The sequence below is a fragment of the Phalacrocorax carbo genome, chromosome 5 (assembly GCF_963921805.1).
Source record: "Phalacrocorax carbo chromosome 5, bPhaCar2.1, whole genome shotgun sequence".
Taxonomy (NCBI): Eukaryota; Metazoa; Chordata; class Aves; order Suliformes; family Phalacrocoracidae; genus Phalacrocorax; species Phalacrocorax carbo.
The window spans coordinates 3542489-3562711 of record NC_087517.1 but is presented as its reverse complement, the minus strand read 5'-3'; the positions used below and the strand labels follow the sequence as shown (position 1 = coordinate 3562711).

Genomic DNA, 20223 nt, shown 5'->3' with positions numbered 1-20223 from the left:
AGCACGTAGTCACATTTGTGTAACACAGATTAGGGAGCTGATCCATGTAAAATGCAAAACCCACCAAAAAACAGAGCGAAACACCAGTAAAAGACAAGTTTGCAGCACGATCAGCTGCCTGAACCATCCCACTGCAGACACCCGAGCACCTCCTGGGCAGGCACGTGAGCCCCAAACCACAGCAGCTCTCACCAACCCGTAACGCCGCTCTCATTATTTTTAATTAGCTTTAGTTTCGGCTCTGACAGAGAAATTGTAATCTTAGCTGGGTCACACAACAACCAGGTTCGCTGGGTCTCCCCACCATTTCAGTACATGTTAAACCCCAGGCAGGTTAATTAGCCGTGACTCACCGGGGCGAGTGCTGCCGGTGGGACTCCACCCCGGGCGCTCCGGGCAAGACTGCGACACGAGGCTCGGCACGCCGCCGGACGTCAGAGCGGGGACGAAAAGCTGCTGTCATTTAGGGTGTTATTTTGAAAACTCACTTTTTCTGGCTGATTAAAGAAGGTGCTACAAAAGAACTGATTCTGTAGGAAGCAGCCTATCCCCCTTGTACAAGGTCTAGATTTAAAATTCTCCAGCGATTGTCCCTCATTGTTTGTTCGCTCAATGGTGGGTACAAAATGTCCCCAGCCTCACCAGGGGTACCATGACACCCGTAACTACATATGCACTGTATCAGCTTCTTCCATGAGACCCTGATGTAGAATTATTTGTTATTATGATTATTAGGAGATAGGAATTCTGAAAATCATCATTAAAGGTTTCAAGGGTAATACTTCTCTACAATCAGTGCAACTGAACATACTAGACATACAGATGCTACGCACTAGAATAATAGACACGGCACACTAGAATACCAAAGTGTACAGCAAGCACAGATATACTGGTGGGATTCCGTTGATATTGTTCCCGATTTAAGTTGTAAAAACCAAACAGAAATAGCATGTAAAAAGCAGAAGACTACTCTGATCAATTAGTGGCCCTGAAGAATACAGACTGTTTTGGCAGGTCGTTTGAAAATTTCATTGCTTGGAAAACAGCCTGGGTAAGAAAATAAATTTTCTTTTGCTGGCAACTGCTTTTAAGGATCTCAAACGCTGGACTGGATAGCCGTGAATTTAAATGCATATTGACAATTAAAACGCTGGGTCACAACCACCGCGTAATAATGCCAATTTGGAAATGCTTATGTTATTTTTATGTTCTGTTTAAGAACTTTGTTATTAATTATCATACAAACTCCAGTTAATAATCAATTCATGCCACAATTATCGTTATCAGTTATATTGTCTAATTAAGAACTGGTGAGTGATTGGAATTCCAATACAGTAATACAGGCGCAGGCTGCAATCCTAAACAAATACAAGCGTGAAGTTACTGAACAAAAGATTTTCTAAGCTTTAATATCTACTGACAAAACTCTCTCACTCTGGATCATTAGCTTCCAGTCCTATTATTACATACAAATGACCAATTTCTGCTAATTCCTGAAGCTAATTCCTTTAAACCGTTATTTCGTATACATTGTGTTAAAGCTTTACACTTGTTTAAATTTGCATAATTATAGCAATTGTCTTCTAAGCTTACTCTACTGAAATAATTCTAAACTGGAATTTAGCCTATTTTTAAAGATTAGTCAACTTCTCTAGAGCAACATATCTGGAAATGGTTTTGCCTAGATCTTCATGTAATTCAGCCCAGTACAAGGAGGCAGTTTGGAAGGGCCAGGAAAGGGCCAGAGTGGAATATCAGTATGTACAGTGCTCAGCAAAAGATATGTGAGTACAGTGTAAGAGCCGAAGCATATACAGGACAGCCTTTCTTTTATGGATGTACTATCCCTGCGTCTATCATTAACTAAATACTGGACCAGAAGTCGCTTCCCAGCTATCACCTCTGATGAAAAGGTAACATGTCTAGGCCTGTTTAGAAATCATTTGTTGTTTCGCCTCTGTCTCCTAAGAGGATACAGAAGAGGTTGGCCGCAGGGGCAGAGCTCCGCACACCGAGAGGCCAGTCAAACCAAGGATGGTGGCTCTTGCTTTCAGAGCTCTGGAGCGATCAGACCCAGGATCACAGGCTCTCCCTGCAACTCAGGTGGGAAGGAGCTCTCGGAGGTCTCTGCCCTGACCTCCTGCCCCAGCAGGGTCGCTCTGGCCTCTTCGATTTGAGACCGTTCCTTAAACACATCCCTCCCAAAGAGCAGCTCTAGCACGGAGCCATCCTCAACCTCCACCACAGTGAACGGCACTGCAAACTCATCTCGCTTTCCTGCGATAGCCTTATCTTCCTTTAATGCTCCTGTTATGCCTTGATCATCCATCAGTCTGACTGCTTCTCTGGCAAGCTTCCTGCCTCTGATGTGTTTGAAAAAGTTTTTGTTATTAGCTTTTCCACCTTCAGTAAGAGCTCAAAATCTGTTTGGCTTGCCTTTTACGTTCAAATTGAGAGTTGACTCATTTTCCTTTAAAAAAAAAAAACCCAACCAAAACCCAAACATAATAGCTCCATTGTATGTTGGTTTATGTTTTATTTTTGGCAGATCTTCTTTAAAATTCTTATGTTGTGCATATTTGTGTTGCGTAGTAAAATAAGTTGTTGCCTTTAAATCATCTAAGCCGCCTACAAACGTATTCCTCTCTTAGCTGCTCCTTTAATTTCCTTTTAATTATCTTCCTCATTATTAGGCAGTTCCTCCATAGGTGCATTGATTTCTTTTGCCCCCCTGCTCCGACAAGGATGTTCAATATTGTTATGACTATTCCGGATTGGCTTTTTCACACATACTGATTGACGTAGATGAAGGACTGCAGCGCTCAGAGGTAACCGAAGAATTATTCTTCCTCGTGCCAACCATTTCACTGTCAAAAAGCATTTCTGGAAGGGGGGACCTGGCTGCGGCACTGTCAGTCTGAACAGGGATAAAACAGCTTCCTCTTACTATATGTTTCCTTAATCCTATGGCTGTTTTATCACCCGGGCCATGCCTTCTCCCATTACTGGGGAATTTACGTCCTGTATTACAGCGATTACTTTCCTTCTGCGACACCTGTTACAACATCCCCGGAGCTTTCAGACTTCTGCCGTTCATATAAAAGCACTCACCCCGCTGGTTTTGATCTCACTGTCTATGTCCCCAAGTTTGTCACAAACATTTCAGGTTCTTTATGATTTCCCTATGAGCTTCAGCTGACTTTTTTTCCAGAATAAAATTTCCATGGCTGCACCTCTCCAGGATGGCCTATCCTGAACTTTGTCCACATCTCCTGGCTTCCTTTCACTTTACCCTCTTATCTGCCTAATTATTAGTGCCAGGAGAACAGAGCTCATCTCTGCTGTAGGTTATCTATATTTCAAAAGCTTCTCATCCCAATGCCTAACAGACCCTTTTCTCTGCCTTCTGCCTGTCTGGCCTTTGAAGCATTTCATCTCACTTTCATCTGCTGCCAATACAACTTACTCCTTCCATACCTATGTTCTGAAATATGCTGTTGTACCCACACAGATGAGATAATACACTGCTCATTAAAACTAAAGCTATCGCGAGGCAATCAGCAGCGCTCAGTAACACAAGGCATAGTCCCCAGAATTGTACGCATATGAGATATTAAAAGTTGTTCTTCTGAGGAAAAGGATAAGCTACTGTTCGGGTTATGATCTGTTCTGTGTAGGATGCACCTTAAAAAAGGAAAACAACAGAAAAAGTAGAGTTAATATATTAAGTGTGAAAACCCACCTTGTTGTCTGAGGATTCACAGCCGTGTGAAGAGCCATGTTCTTCGTAAACACTAGGAGCAGTAAGTGTCATTTTCCCTTCACATGCTGTAACAAATTGGAGCATTAAACTCTGCTGTATTAGTGCCCTAAGTTTGCTTTGCTGATTTCTTCTTTGTCGAAAGAAATGAAAAATTAGTATTGCCCATTTCGGCTCCCTGTCTCTCACCGGAACATCTGCCACATACCAGAAATAGGCGAAAATGAATAGGCCATATCCACACATAGTTCATTTTATCTTATTTCAGAAGGAGTGGAAAAAAGGGGATTTAACTTTTTGCTAGCTGCCCATCTCTAGAGTGAGTAAATCAAAATTATGACTTTTCACAGTACAGATAAACCCTCTCACACATTGGTACATGTTCTCTCTGTGTAGCATATCATCTTTTTAAGGAACTTTATAAGATTTAAATGTATTACCTCCAATAACCGTATCTTCAGTTATCTAGGACTCAGAAGCCAAAAGAATAACAGAACTTGTTTTGCATACAAAACAGTTCTTGATACTTTTTTCAAAACAAAACATCAAATAACTCGGCTCCTTCAGATGTTGCAGATGAATGCAGCTTGTCACCCTGCCAGTGTGGGAGTATCGCCTCCCCAAGCCTCTGTACAAGCAGAACAAGGGAATTAGCCCTCTTCCGCCATTCTAAAGCAACTTTGCTCTGTTTATGTTGTACCAGGTTGACTGATCAGAGGCTCCGTCCCCTTTCTTCTACCCCTGCAGGGCCGTGGGATATCAGACTTTAAAAGCCATGATATTTGTCATTCATCCAGGATTTTTGCTTCTCTTCAGCTTCAGGCGGTGGCAATTTGTGTAGGTGAAGGAGGAAAAAAAACTCTAATGGATTTCTGCAGCGGGTTAATTTTTTTAAATTAGTATCTTTTGAAAGTAAGTGGCTGGGAGAGATTGATAATGGGCAGAGGAGAAGGAAGTGCTCCAAGGTACATGACAGGGCCATGTCCCACACAGCCCTGAAGTTTGTCATCATTTCCTTATGAAAAAAAAGTGAGCCAAATAATTTGTTCCCTTTGAGTTCTTCCATATGAATGAACAAAAGCAAAATTTTCCACTAAATACTCTCTTTGTCAAAAATTCCCATTTCAGCAGAGGCACATCATTTTTAAAATGAGACCAAATGGGGGGAAAAAAAATTAGTATCTTATCTGGTTTCATTTTAGTTGCCTTAGCTATAAAGATGAGTTCTAGGAACTAGCTCTGATTCCACCAGAAGTCTATTCCTCACAGTCAGAAAATGATTTCTGAAAGAGTATATAATGATGCAAATGAATCCATTTGCAAAAGGTCTGCTCTGATATAGAACGTTCATGGCAGGAAAATATACATGAGGTATTCTGAATAGTAACTATGCAGTTAGCGAAGCAGTAAGTATAATTATCATCCAGAATTACTTAAAATACAAATTGCCATAAAATTCCAGTAGCCAATACAAGTATAGTGACAATTTTGTTTAGACACAATACTTTTTTTGCCTTTGAATGGAAGATAACCAATAAATGCAGAATGCAAACTGTCCTGGTATGAATTAACTTCTAATTTTAATATTGTATGTGGGAGTCCGGCTCACGGCCCTTTTAGATGTAGGAGTACCATTCACTTTCCTACTGCTTTTGTGGAAGAAGAGGAAGGAAATAAATTCAGAATTAATTTGTATTGATTTCACTAGATGTCTGCTTTGACATTTATTTGTATATAATATCTTAGAACAGCTAAAATAATTTCCAGGACAAGCAATTAAATAGAAAACCCACAAGTATATTACTCCCCCATCCTTGCACGGGCTTAATATACACAATTATCAGATTTTAAACAGAGAGAATAACTAAAGCTGAGTGATACAACTTTTAAATTCAGTCTTAAACTCATGGCTTCATAGAAGGTGCATATTAAAGAACAACTTAAGGATTTCTTTAATAAACTTTACTATTTTTAACAAGCAGTGTCCTCTTGCTTTAACAAGTGCTAGCAAAGACTGGGGTAACCATGAAGTACTGAGCCCTGTCATCAGCTTGTGAGGACTTAAATTTTCAGAAGGAATTTCAGGACACCAAAGCCAAAACACCTAGTGAGACTTATGGACTCTGTGCAACTTCTTTCAAAAGATGCATTCAAAGGTATTGTTAAGGAAACGCTTGTTAAGAAAAACCTTCATGAAGCAATTCCAATTTCATTTACTGTCATGTGCTTTACTATTGTGAAGATTCCTCTTCAGTTTGGGGGTTCCAGAATCTCAACAGCCTCAATGCCCTGGGAAAGAGTCCATTTTTTTTTCCCCCAGGGAAACACAATTCCACAATTACCAGTTAGATCCCTAATACAAAAACTGATGGAATAGGTCAGAGGTTTTACAGCAAAGATGATCTGACATTGAAGTTGAATGGACCAGTACCACTCTGAACTACAAAACTTTCTAGATCCCAGATTCGTGCTGTTCAGAGACCTTAATGCTTCGAATAGAATTCAGAGTTTCCTTTAAAACCCCATATTTTTTAAAATTTTAAATCAAGTATATGCAATATGAAATTATTAGCTGCTTGGATTTAACACAGCCACCTGAAACACATGCCAGAATTGTATTTGATATTAATTACCTTTCGGTTATGAGGAGACGGTTTAAAAGATTTCTCTTTTTTTCATGTATTTGGGTGATTTGGTGTGAAAAGCCTTTGCAAAGATCACAAAGACCTGCTTTAAATGTACTTATATGGTTTATAATTTGGGACACTGCTAAACAATTTTGTTTTCTACTGATTATTTATGCTTCATTTAGTGTCATATAACAGCACATACTTCTATGCTGTCTTTCTTGTTTGGGAAAAAAAGAGCTATTGTTAGTACAAACACGCAACACATTTCTTTTGCTGTCTGCATAAAAATGCAAAATCATTAAAATATTTTTTTCAAGTTGTTGGCCAAAATTTCCCCTGAAGTGAGACCTTTTTATCAACTGAAAAATCATGCTCATCATTGTCTTCAGTTATTAAAAAGTTAGCAGCAGCCATGCAACATGCACCTGCAAGCTATAGAGCCCCACAAAAATATATCATAAAAGGAGAAAAAAATTAAGATCAAGAGAGTAATTCAGGTGAGAAGGGGTCCCAGGAGGGCTCTGGTCAGACCGCCTGCCCCAGCAGGGTCAGCCCTGGGGTCTGACCCGGTTGCTCAGGGCTTGATCCACTCAGGTCCTGCAGCCCTCTGAGGGTGGAGATGGCACAAACCGGAGGCACAGCTCCAGTACAGTCTGGACCTCCCTACTCCCACTGCAGCTCTGTTGTCCCTTTTCCTCCCACCGAGTGCTGAGTAAAGAGGGATAACTGTGTCCCCCAAGCTCCGGCAGCCCGGATTGCTGCTGGCTCGAGCACCTGTGCCTTTTCCCCAGGGCTGCTCCCCAACCAGCTCTACACACCTGAGATACATCCCTGAAGCAGCCAAAGCCCGTGTCCTGCCCTTGGCTTTCAGGGCAGAGCTGGCTGCCTGCAGGGGCTCCTGCCTCGGCCCTCGCAGGGCAGGTGGCTGCCACGCAGGGCTCGTGGTATGGGCAGTGATGCTCTGTGACCACTCATTAGGCTCCTCACCAAGCTACTCATTTGCTTGCCAGTGCAGTACAGTTTTAGCTGTTATTAAATGAAGCTGTATTTTTCATTTACATATAGATTCAGAAGTCCTGCTGGTATATTTAGGATGACAAATAACAGCTCTATATAATGATACGAGAAAGAGAAGCTATACTGCGACTGTGTGATTAAGGGCAATGCTGACGAGAGCAATTGCTGACTTGTAGCTGACATCTTCAAAACAGCCATCCACAGAAAGCAATGATCTGGCTAACATCAATAATTAACAGATAATAGAAAAACGTTACAATGGCATGATAAAGCAGGATTTGATCTGCAACATTCGTGTTTCAGATTCCAAATGCAAGACAGAGAAACTGCAGCAAGCTGTGTCCTATGAACGGCGATTACTCTAGATAAATATTATGATCCGAAATTATTATTTGTTGTACACTTCTACAGTTATAACATCTACATAGCTTGCACTTCCATATGATTTCTCCGAGTTGAGGAGAAAATATTACTGCAATATTAATTACTTGCAAATTGTACTGTACAAATTTTACTGAGATAACGCTTTACCTTCTAAACAGAAGTCGTATATAATGCCACTGCTGGCTGCGCCAGGGACGAGGTGGTATTTGTAACGAGAACCATGCGCAGGTTGTATAAAACAAAGCTGGAGAGAGCAATTTGTTGTCAACCCTTCTGCCAGCTAAAGAATCCACTAAGTATATCCCACCCTGGAGGACTTTGCACTGAGCTACAATTGAAACGATAATCCTTTATACAGCACACTAAGGCTGGAACAGTCGCACAGATTTTAAACCATCAGGCTGATCTCAATTTAGGAAAGTTCTGCCCCTCCCACATCAAAGTAAAATACGAGGAATCGCAGAGTCTGAAAATGGGAAGGATTTGAGATGGGCAATAGATAGTCTTAAATTTCTAAAATGCATCAACAAGCTTGTACTAGCTGAGCCTTTTTTTGAGACATGAGAAAATTACCCCGATGTCACACAGTTGTAACCTTCTAGATATTGGCTGCATATTGGCTGACAAATCGGGCTGAAACATCTCTGGTGTGAAACACTGGGTTATTAGCTTTAACTGTTGACCTGCTCACAGGTCACTCAGTAATCCCACGGACAGCACACCGATACTGGAAATGTGTACAGAGACCCTTCCAAGATGTATCTCAAATCCCCAGATAGCTCAGGCCAGAACTCACGTAACTAAACTTCACATCTATCTACACAAAGAATACGTTCAGCGTCCACAGCAACTCAAACCAAAACACTAAGTTTGGAGAGGATTAAATATGGCAACAACTGACACCACAGCCGGTTTTGTGCTAGAAAGCAAATCCCTTCTTGGCACCACGGGCCACAGGCGCTAGCTGTTTTAATTAGCTCAGTTCAATTTAGGTTTTGAAGGGTAAAGCAGTAGTTCAGCCCTTGCACACACAAACAGAACTACCCCAGAATGCAGGATGATAATTTCTTAGGGATTTCTGCCGTTTTTCTTTCTACTTGTGCCCGTGCCTCAGCAATATTGAGATTCCGATGGGAAATGGATGAAATTCATTAAATGTCTTTTATAAATCACATATTGTTTTTCTCCTTGGATGACTGAGTATGCTAAAGTAGTTAAAAAATAAATGGGTGTACTTTGGGAAGGCTGCATATGGGTATCACCTAGTTCTGAATAATATTGACGTGATTTAAGAATAGGTCATTCCATTGAACTGAAAATGTGAGTTTATTGTTGAATTAAAGAGGACTGAAAATAATTAATGCAGACACACTGAAACAACAGGATGAAGGGCTAATCCCGCCATATTTGGAATTACAACAAACTAAATCATTCCATGTAGCTGCCAAACTAGCTGACTCAGGAGACTGAAAAAAACCACTGAATTTTTTTTTTTTTCAGTTCTATGCTTTTAATTTGAATATAGATCAGAGGTTTGAATGCATAATAGCAGAAGATTAGAAAACTGGCTGTTTTCAAAGTCAAAATCCAGGCAGTAGGAAAGTTATGAAACTATAAATCTGTTTGTGAGTACATGGTGCTCCTCTCTTCCACACTAGCTGAAATACTATTCAGGTTTCTATCTCTTACCAGGACTTGCCAGGCAAATATGGGGACATATGATGCATGTTTGTTGCTCTTCTGTCAGCGACTCCCAAGTTCCCACCGATCTCTGGTCCCTGCTGCAGTTCCCATAAACGCTGATGTTGCAAGTTCAGGCCTGTAGATGATTGTTGCCATTAGAACAGATATTTTCTACCAGCTACACAAAGGCTTGGGTATCGCTGTTATTTTAATGGGCCCAAATGAGAATGACCAGTTAAAAATATTTTTAATTAAAGAAAAAAGGAAAAAAAAAACCTAGAAAATTTAAAGAGAATCTTTCATTTTGCATGAAATAGGGATATTTCTGATGGGCAGAGAACTGCGATTTCCAACTTGTTTTATCTTGAAAAAAACCTGTTTCGGTGACCACGAAGAAATGATGTTTGTTTCAGCCAAATGAGTCCTCTGCAGACCGCCCTGCTCCCTCTCGTCACCTCTCAAACTTGCACTCTACAAGAAGCGCTTTTGCATCTGATGAAATTGCGCAAGGTGGATACCTAAATGGCACGCTAGGTACGAAGCCAAAACTGAAGCCTCGCTTTGCCCAGGACAACGGATCGCTTTGGATGACGTATCAAATACCACAATCCAGTGGGATATTGCTCATCCAGAACGATAAAATGCAATCTTATTATACGTGAGTGGTGTGCCACCCGGCACCGAAGCGGGCACACGCTGCAGCTGGGTACCGCAGGGAGTCAGCCAGTTGTCATCACCTGAGCTGCCAACCGTCAGCGAAAACTGGTCTTACTATTTCCAGCCAGCAGACGTATTTGGATACTATAAGGAAGGGAAAACATAACAAGCAATCTCTGAGGAAAGTCTAAAACAGGAAATTAAGAAAACCCCTTTAACTAGGCACATGTCTTGAAAAGGAGAGAACACAAGGCTCAGAACATAAAAATCTTTCATGAAAACTAGTACGTGCACATGATGGAAAGAATAAATACATTTCTTGTCCTCCTAATGGGAAAATGTAATAGGGGACTATAACCCACAGAAAGTCTCGCCGTACAATAATTCAGGTGTTGCAGCTGCAGCTTGCCTTAAAAAAAAAAGTACTCACTAAAGGGGAGAAAGGTTTCAGATTCTCATATGATAGCCGTTAGATATGTGAGCTGCTTTGTCAGTTTTATGTTGTAACCAAAAAGATAAGCACCTGTTGCCTGAGGAAATACAAGCCATTTCTTAACGCAAGGACATTCCACACTTAGCGAAAGGAGCAGCAAAGAAGAAAAAGGTAAATGAAAAATGAAAAATGAAAAATAAAAAATGAAAAATGAAAAATGGCCATGCTAGCTAGGGGCTTGTTGACTGGCTGGTAAAGGAATTGGAAAATACCAGGTTGTCTTTTGTGTAAATGAGGAAACTAAGACAAACACAGAAAATGATCCTACTTTTATAACATAAAAATAACCAACAGAAAGATGAAAGGAGACAGCAAAAAGATATATTTTTTAAAATGCTGTTTATGTTTCTGCCCATCTAAAATGATCACTCTTGATTTATTGGTGCAGAATATATTGCTGCAGCAATTGAAGTGATGATAATAGCCCAGGAAAAATGTTGATGCTGTTAGTTTGATGATTGATTGAAGCGCTACTGAACCGGCGAGGGGATTTATCAATGTGCCTCTGAACTTTGTAAATGATGCTTCTGGAAGTCTGTAAACAAACTAAACTGGAAGAGAACTGCCAGCGCCTCCCACCGCTGAGACGCACCAGGACTCATTTAGAGTATTGTTTCAATTAGCAATGATTAACTGTAATAACGATCCACGCGTTGCTACACTGAGGCCAACAGGGAGAGCTGATGCAAAAACATCAAAACGGGTTCCCGCGGCCAGTCCGTCCGCGGCAGCCAGCAAGGCTGGGTGGACACAGGAGGTACCTGAGGTGTTTTGAAAAGGTCAGTCAATCAGTCACCACAATCAGCCCGGCCACAAACGCCACGTAACGCCATCACTGCCGTTCCCCCGGGTCCCAGTCTATTTCTTTCCAGCCAATTGCCTTTACCGTGTGATTTTTCTAGTTACTTATTCTCCCAGTTTACTTGATCTTCTAAACACATTTTGGGCCTTTGCATCTCCCAGAGCAAAAATTCTCTCATCAGCATGGCTACTGGTTTTTTATGTGCTAAATGTTGCATGAAAGGAAACAAAAAGTTTCACCAAAAATTAGTACAGAAAGAACGTTGCACTGCCACCCAGTCACTCACTACCTGAAGTGGGACCTACATTTTTAGCCAGTACCCACAGAAAGTTCACGCAATTGTAAAGCCCTTCGCTAGAAGCACAGAAATTAAAAAACAGAGATGAACCAGCACGTTTACCAAGAGAAAGGTAAAAAACGCAGCCATGTGATGACCTTTGAGGACTTAGAAGCCAAGGCACTTGTCAATCTGCATTTCTGCAATTTTTGCCCTTTCTTCTCATCTGAAGACCAAGGCGTTAAAATATATAGCCTGTGCTGCTCTTAATGGCTGATTACTTCACTGAACACCACTACAGGGGGAGGGCTAACTCCCAGCTTCTAGATTCACATCAGAACGTGTGAATCTCAGTTTTTGTTTTTATTGATACTGGCAGATAAAAGGATGACAATAATCATCAGAAGTGCTAGAACAAGACAACAAATAAAACAATCCCAGAAATTTTATAATTGTGGGTAGACCTGTCAGACGAATGTTTGAGCTGACAACAGATGAATGTTGTGTTTCAATGTACAGAGATCCTTCACACATTGTCAAACTTTGTAACAATGCAGATTAAAACAAATTAATGAGGCAACTGAATCTGTGCTTCTAACCGCTCTTGTGGTGCTCTGTTTTAAACTTCTGCGTTCAAGCCACAGGAAGACATCAGGGTATTTGCTGGGTGTCAAGAGAGCTCCACCACTGACTGTGCAAATGACTCTACAACACACGAGGCAGCAAAATGGTTGGACATGAGCTCAGGTCCCAGAAGCAAAAAGCAGTAATTGCTCCTTCCTCAGCTAATGAGTCCTTCTGCAATGTAAAAGCAAAGCTGATCTAGCAGATCCGTGCTGCCGAAACACAGAGCTCCCCGGTGCTCCTCTCCCCTCCCTTCCCTGCAGCCTCCTGGACTTCTCCCATGAACCAGGTCAACACACAAGCCAGTGAAGAACAAAAAAGGAAACAGTTCTCTGCCAGGTTAAAACCACAAGTGAAGGATCTGACAAGTGCTGGAGCGGGGAAGGTGGAGAAGGGAGAGGAGGGGAAGGGGAGGAAAACAGGACCTTTTCTTCCTGTGGGGACAAGCTGTAGGATTCACGTTTCCTCAGCCCGGGCAGACCACAGGGCTGACCTGACCTGTTATAACACATCTCATCCAAGACTTGCTTGTTTCTTGCAACGTGGGTGCCTCTAAGTAGTGCTCAGTGCACAGTAGAGACATATCATCTGATGGGGAAAAATTCAACTGACCCGTATCTCAGCTTATAAGGCAGACAACTATATTTCACCTTGTGAAAAGGAGCAATCTTTGTATTACCAGTAGTTTTCAAGCAATGACTGTGGTAGCAGAATGGATTAGCTGAATGGATAGCAGAAAGCCCCAAGATGCATTTTTTTGGGGTGGAGGGGAGAACTAGGGAATCAACAGAAATTATTACATACATCAACTAAAATTTTACATTCCAGTTTCATACTAACAGCTTCCTTACAGTTTACAAACATTCCTTCATTCATTAAGCTGTATTAGGACCATCTGAAGTTGCCCGGTTTATAGACAGGATAACCGAAGTAGAGCAATTAAGTATAAGATAAGTAGAGCAATTAAGCTACACCGTAAAATCTTGGGAAGGAAATGCAGAGGAGCAACCTCTTTCAGACCAAAGTAGGATAGGAGACAACCTGTTCTGTGGTTTTTGCTCCCCAAATGTATGTTCTTCCATTAGCGAAGGGAAAAGCATTCCAGCTTGCCGTAAAGCGTTCTGTCGGGTCACATTTTGCTGCACTCGAACATGTTGCATCGGACGTGACAGGACAAATGCCGTGACATAACGCAACTAAACCAAGCGCAGCACTTCGGCAAGCAGGCGCCGGCTTTCCTTCCCTGGCCACTAAGGACTGTCACTCTGCGTAGGAAACAGCTCACCTGGATTTTAAGGCAGTATTGACTAGAAAGTGCTGGGAGGTGGTTTGGTGGAGCGCTGCCCACAGACTGCCGGAAATCCCCTGTTCACTGCTAGTACCTAAAGGTCCCTGGCGAGAAGAAGGACAAACTCTCAGGCTGTTGACCCAAAAAACTATTTGCAGGCCTAAACTGCTATAGAGTTACTCCAAGATACTCATAGTCACCGATAGCAAGCTTTTGCTTCTATTTTAGAAAAATAAAATGAAAATAATGATGAATTAATTTGAAAGGAAAAGCAGCCACCATTTACGTATTACCTGACATTCAGGAAATGGCTGTTTTTACTGCAGGGAGCTGAGAGCCTGAGGATAAATAAACAAATAGGCACAAACAGAGACAAGATTAAACGCCAAGGTTTTTCTATATATACATACAAATTATTTAAAGAAGACGCCATGAGAGAGGTATGCCTTTGAGTTTGAGTCCACAGTGCACAATTAACTCAGATGACTGGCACCTCAATTACAGCACCAGGGTTACCCAAGGTGGGCACGAGGATCCTCCCGGCGGCATCTCGGAGGCATCTGCACTCTCTTTCTGTGCCAAAATGCCTTGGCATTCCTCTGCAAATCAATGGCAAGAAAAGGCCCAAAGAAAGGAGCGGAGTGGGTGCAAAGGAACCTGAGGTGAAGAGGAGAAGATGAAAGAAAAATGGGGTTGAAGCACAGCTCAGATCAGAAAAAGTCCAGGAAAAACAAAAGAGGCTTCTCCAGGTGTCTTATGCAGCTTCTCCCACTGGCAGAAATCTCTGCTGGCTTCTCCCTGAAGATGTTTTTGTTAGTTTGTTTTAGGGTTTGGGATTGTTGAGGTTTTTGCTGTTTGGTTGGGGTTTTTTTTGGCCAGAGCTCATGGGGTAGAAGGTAGCAGAAAGGAAGACAGCCCTTTTTAAGATGCCCTGAAAGTAGAGGGGGATTTGTGGGCTCAGTTTCAAGGGTGATCGGAAGTAGCGGTGGCCTAAGCCACTCCCTGTATCTGTCACTGGACATCGCTTTGTATCTTTAGACTGGGGCCAGGCTCCTCAGTGCTATTTAGGTTGCTTCAGATCATTTTATCTGCAAAGTAACAAAGGTATTTGGTGCTTTAAATGTGCTGTATTACTGAAAAATGTTGCATTTCTGAATGCACTTAACTCTAATTTTTAGACTTTATGCCTAGAAGTGGAAAGCTCTTTACCGTCCGGAGGTCAAGTGTTAACATACATGTTCACACTCTGCAATGGACTCGCTTAAGAAGAATTAAAAGGTTAAGCCTTGTTATACACAACAGTCAGACATCTAAGGTTTTTTAAGGGTCTGCCCTGATGTCTTTGGGATGTGGAATTTCTATGTGTTCTTTCAGAGCCTACTCGGGCAGAACTTTAATCAACAGTAAGTCCTCCATATATTACACAGAACAAAATATTATTGACAGAAACAGCAATTTCACTGGGGAAAAAAAAAAAAACATTTACTGTTGAATAAAGTAGTACATTAAATTCAAACCTCCAGACTTTTGTATAATTTCATTTGGAAATGTTAAAAGCCTCAAGTAAACTCAAAATAACTGCCAGTAATCTACCACACTTTCCCCCTCTGACAACTTAGAAGTTGAGTTGAAAAGTAGTGCGATTTTGCTGTGCTGAACAAATTTCCCAACTTCAGAAGTTACAGAGCATATGTTTAAAAACTGGCACCTCCCGCGGCACACCAGGTTCTGCTCCCTCTACCCTGCTGCACTGCGGCGAAGCCCACAGATGCACAATACACAGCGTGCCGGTGCTCAAGGGGTTAAAGTAAAACGGTTGAACTTGTCAAGATATTTTTGCATCGTCTAGCAAAGCTGTTTGTTCTGTGGTGGATGCTGCAGGGTATCAGTCACTTTGAAGGAGAGGACGTCCAAGCAGTCCCACGGTTAGACAGTGACTGGCACTGTCAGTAAATCGTTTTGTCAAGGATTCATTTTGCAGCAACGCAAAGGAAATTGTGTGATTGTTTGAAATGAACTGGAGCGTTTTGTATTTATCGGCATGCTGAGCCCACAATAAAATGATCAATTATGGCTTGTTAATGCCGCTCAATAACAGCTCGGACAGAGCTTTCAGACTTGCTTTACTGTGGGTAGTTTCATAGTAAAGCAGATCCTCTCTCATTTTTAGGTGGAACGGTGGCATCCTTTCTGTGATATTTTCAGTACAAAGCAGGGAAGTAAAATGGTTTTCCACGTATTTGTCTTCATTCAACCCAAGCTAGCACCTTCTGTCACGTAGCGCTACGCACGCAGGATGAGCGATTTATGAAAGCAGCGGAGAGGAGCGGAGTTGCAGTGGTTGTGTCTTTGTGATTCTGGCCAGTCCCGTACAAAATAACCCCAGGCAACGGGCTATGGATTTTAAAGCTCTTTAAGAGTGTTGGGATCTCTGAATGTCATTTCATAAAGAAACCAATTTACTGGTGCAATAGAAAGCTATCACACATTTTGCTAGCGAGAGGTTGCACTTTTGAACTGTCATGGACAGCTATGTACCACCAAAGGTATCTGCCACCAGATATTAAAACATAAACTAGATTAGTTTGCAGAGCATTCAATCCTTAACTATTATTTCCCAAATAGTACTGGCAAAATTTTTTCATACCAACTTTAGCACTTATTTCTAAATTACTGACCGACGAGTCCTCAGGGACTCGAGGGATGCTAGAACTGTGTGAGAAGTTGTGCCGAGTCCTACAACATGTTGAGTGGATGAACAATGACAAGGAAATAATCATGTTTTCTACTAATTGGCTTTAGACAGCAGTAGGACAGCCTTTCTCGATCTCCCTCTAGGCAAAGAGGAAAAAGAGGAATATTAGATCAAAAATCAGCTTAACATGTAGAAGCTGGTGCTGTGGTTAATGCTGTACAATGGCAGAGATTCAAACTGTATTGAGAGAGAGATTTTAACCTACTTTGAAATCTTTCCGTGAAAACCCTTAGTTTTAGCCCATAAACACTCCAAATGACAATCCACAGACAAGCCAGAAGATTATGAAAACAGAAGCGAGGGTAATTATTTCAGATAAACACCAAAGCTCTGCAAGAATTCAGAAAATTACAGTTAGCAGTTCGTGCTGATAACAAACGCGGCCTCCTTCCCTTGCTCTGGTTTCCCCAAAACTTGGGCATCGAACACGCTTTCGGAAATAATTTTAACCAGCAAGCTACTGGCAAACTAGGCACAGAAAAAGAAAAGTAAAAGAAAAACATAGCAGGGGCTATAGAGGTGGATATGGGGAGCAATAACTAGGAGCATTTCAATTAAATACATATAGTCAAGCCAAGCAATACCTATGGGCAATATATCTGTCAACACGCACATGAAGGATGTAAACAGAAAGAACAGAAAGGAAAGATTTAGTGCAACTCACTGGGCATAGCTAGGAGTGATGTGATTAAATTAAGAAAGATAATTCAGGTTGAATCTGAAGAACAACTTCCTGACAGTGAAATGTTTCAGCTTCAAACTATCTCCCAAGCAAGCAGCTAATCCCCATTCTTTAAAACATGACCGGGCAAGAGCCCTCATACATGCACAACGGGGAACACTGCTGCTTTGCCAAAAGATGGATCGGAAAATGAAGTAAGCCTTTACTTTCTTTAATACCTGTGAATCTACCATTCCAGTGGGGATAGCATAATGGTGGAACTGAGAAAGGAAAAGAGATGGGGGAGGCAGACCCGTCTTAAACTCATAGTTAACCAGAGTTCTTGGAGCAAGTACTTTAATGTTCATATATAAGGAATAAAAAGCAATGCTAGGGAGAGGGGGTGAAACTCGTGGGCAGGAGCTCAGCATACCCCTAGTATTTATTATGGTAGCTTCCCCAGGGTTTCCAAATAGCTGTGCTCAGTCTATGGCAGCACATCTCTCCCAGGATCACGCTCTACTGGTTGCTGGCATTTCACGTTTTCTTCTTCAAGCTGCCCTTAAACACAGGGTAGAGCAGCACAACTTAATGAAGACTAAGTCTGCGTAACGCACTTTTCTAGAGTCAGCTCTGGCAGCGTGGTGCGAGCCCTTTTACTGCCCTGCTCCCCTCCGGCACGGTGCCAGCTGCAGCGCACGCTCCCGTCTCCATCCTCCAGCCAGCCGCCCAGGCAGCCCCTCCTGATCTCCTCCACCCTCTCTCCACCAATATCCAGGAAGGGCGAGACTAGCTAAGTCTCATTATCCTGCTGCACAAATTAAATCAACTAAGGAGAGGCAAACTTAAGAGCTTTGCCCAAGGTTACAATCATATTCAGAGGCAAAGCCAAGACTAGATCTGGAATCCTGCTTTCTCCTGTAATGTTTAGACTACAGCTCCTGCAGCAAATGCTTTCACACTTTATAGTGTTTACTAACTTCATAATGTCTGCTAACATACTGCTCTGCCTGAAGAAGCTACACAAGAAAGAATTTAATCAATGGAAAATAAATGTAGTTATTAGGAGCCACAGAAGGCAGCACTTAACGCAACAGCTTAGATCAGTTGGACAATTTCTATTGTTTCAGGAGAAGGCCAACGGTTTCGGTAGCGCAGTAAGGAAGAAAATCACAGGGATTATTCAGGCTTCACTTGGAAGGTACTAGAAGTGCAAAGCACCATCCATCATCTTTATGGTACATCGCATCACCTGAGGCATGAAGTAATCATCTAAAAATGCACTGCCTGACGTGACCATTGTGTATAATCAATAGCCTCTACGATCGGAGAATATTAAGAAAAATCTTTTCTTCCATCAATGTCTTGTTTTTATACAAAGATGTCCATTATCAGAATGGCACAACTGGAGAACTTACCTGATGTAGATTGAAAAGTACTCATTTTAGAAATAGAAGTGCATGGCTCAATAAATCTGTAAATCGTCACTGAGAAGCTCCAATTGGCTCTGTACATCAGAATTAACTCTTAGCATATTAAAAATCTAGCTTCAAAAATCGGCCCTCTGTATGTCTGCACATAATGTTTGCCAATTTCATATTTATAGATATGCATTCAAAAATACATATTAAAATCCAAATAAATGCCGCGTTCCTGCACTACAAACCCAGTGACCTCAAGTACCGGCTAATGCACACTTAGAGATGATGCCAGCCAGCCAACGCAGCCCAGAAAGGTCAGGGAACTGCGCTGGCTGAAACAATGACTAACGCTGAAGCTTAAGCATATTCTTCTGTCTCTGTAATTCAGTTCACACAAACCAGAAGCTGTTTCTCAAATGGACAGTCTCGGAACCCGGTAGTTTTGAAGGGCACGAAACACCACTTTAACAACCCGTTCAACAGAGGTTCTCGGGAACATTGCGTGCAAATGGCCAGAGTTCCTCAGGTTCACAACTGAACTGCCACAGACTGTGACTTAATGGAGAAAAATGAAGTATTTTGGAATATATAGAAAACTATTTTCCACATAGGTCTAATGCGCATGCAATTCAGGCCCTACATGTAAGTTAAAAACACTAACAGACTAATGTCTCTTCTCTCTGAAGTATATGCTGTATATATATGGGTGCGCATGTGCGAGTGCTCAGTTTTTAGGGGAGGGGGCTTAATCACTGCTCTTAGAGAAATGATGCAGGCAGTAGGGGAGATGAGATGAGATGGGGTTGGGCTATGGGACTAGACAGTCCCACCGTGAGAATATATATTGGGAGGTTGTGGGCCTCCTCTTACCTGTTTCTGGTTTCGAAAGGACAGAGTTGCTTCATACGCAAGCTAACGTGCGATGCAGGTTGACAAGCAAAGCCTTATCTGCTGCTACAAAGACAACAGCAGTCATTTAGAGCCTCATCAAATCCGGAAAACTCTTTGTCCCTCTGAACTTCTTTACGTACTACTACAGCTCGTCAGGGAGAACCCGAATGCAGGTGACCGGGATTCAGGCCGCATATAACCACATCAGTCCAAAAAACCCTATGTCAGGCAGCCACGAACATTGCAGTGTGGTGTTTCCCTTCTGCAACTTTCTTACACATGATCAGACTCTTTCTCTCGCTCTCATTCTTTTTTCACTCTTGCAAAATACTCCCAGCTTAAATTGCAGTCTTTGGAGCCAACACGTCTGGCTGTAGCTGCTCTGTCATTCATAACCTTATTATGCAAATAAAACATAGACAAGCTGTAAGTTCCAATTGAATCCAAACACCCTGGAGCATCCAATAAATGGAGACGTCTAAAAAACATAACTCCATGGATGACACACATTTGTCATCCAGCTGAGAAATCTTAGATAGAAAGATGAATAAGAGAGAATTTACAAATGTCAAGAAGCTTCAGGATCCTTTTCCCCATTTCTATTGCTTCAGGGAAGAGTTGAGACCCAGGAAAAAAAAAAAATCCCTCTCATGAAATGGCAAGCTGTGTTTGCACTTATTACTTTCTCTGAAAGCTGATCTAGGGAACACCAGGCTTAACTTGGGATGTATTCATTTTGCAAATATTTCTTAGATTCTTAAATCAGAGAGGAGGAACTTCAACAGGCCTATTTCAAACCACACTCCACCTGCTTTTCAAAAGGAAACAAAAAAAAGTTAATAAAAGTTGGCAAAAGTTAAATATGTAAACATTTTCTTGA

The 20223-nt window shown here is 41.7% G+C and overlaps 1 protein-coding gene across 1 annotated transcript in view; it reads right to left on the bottom strand.

The window, feature by feature from the left end:
- LOC135313338 (uncharacterized) overlaps positions 1-20223 on the bottom strand; it is a 342721-nt gene that overhangs the window by 175705 nt on the left and 146793 nt on the right. The window contains exons 6-7 of the mRNA XM_064450993.1: positions 9481-9610; positions 3743-3828 (exon numbers count right to left, since the gene is read on the bottom strand). Coding sequence (XP_064307063.1) covers positions 3743-3814 — 72 coding nt within the window. The 5' untranslated portion in view covers positions 3815-3828; positions 9481-9610. The remainder of the gene's footprint in view (positions 1-3742; positions 3829-9480; positions 9611-20223) is intronic.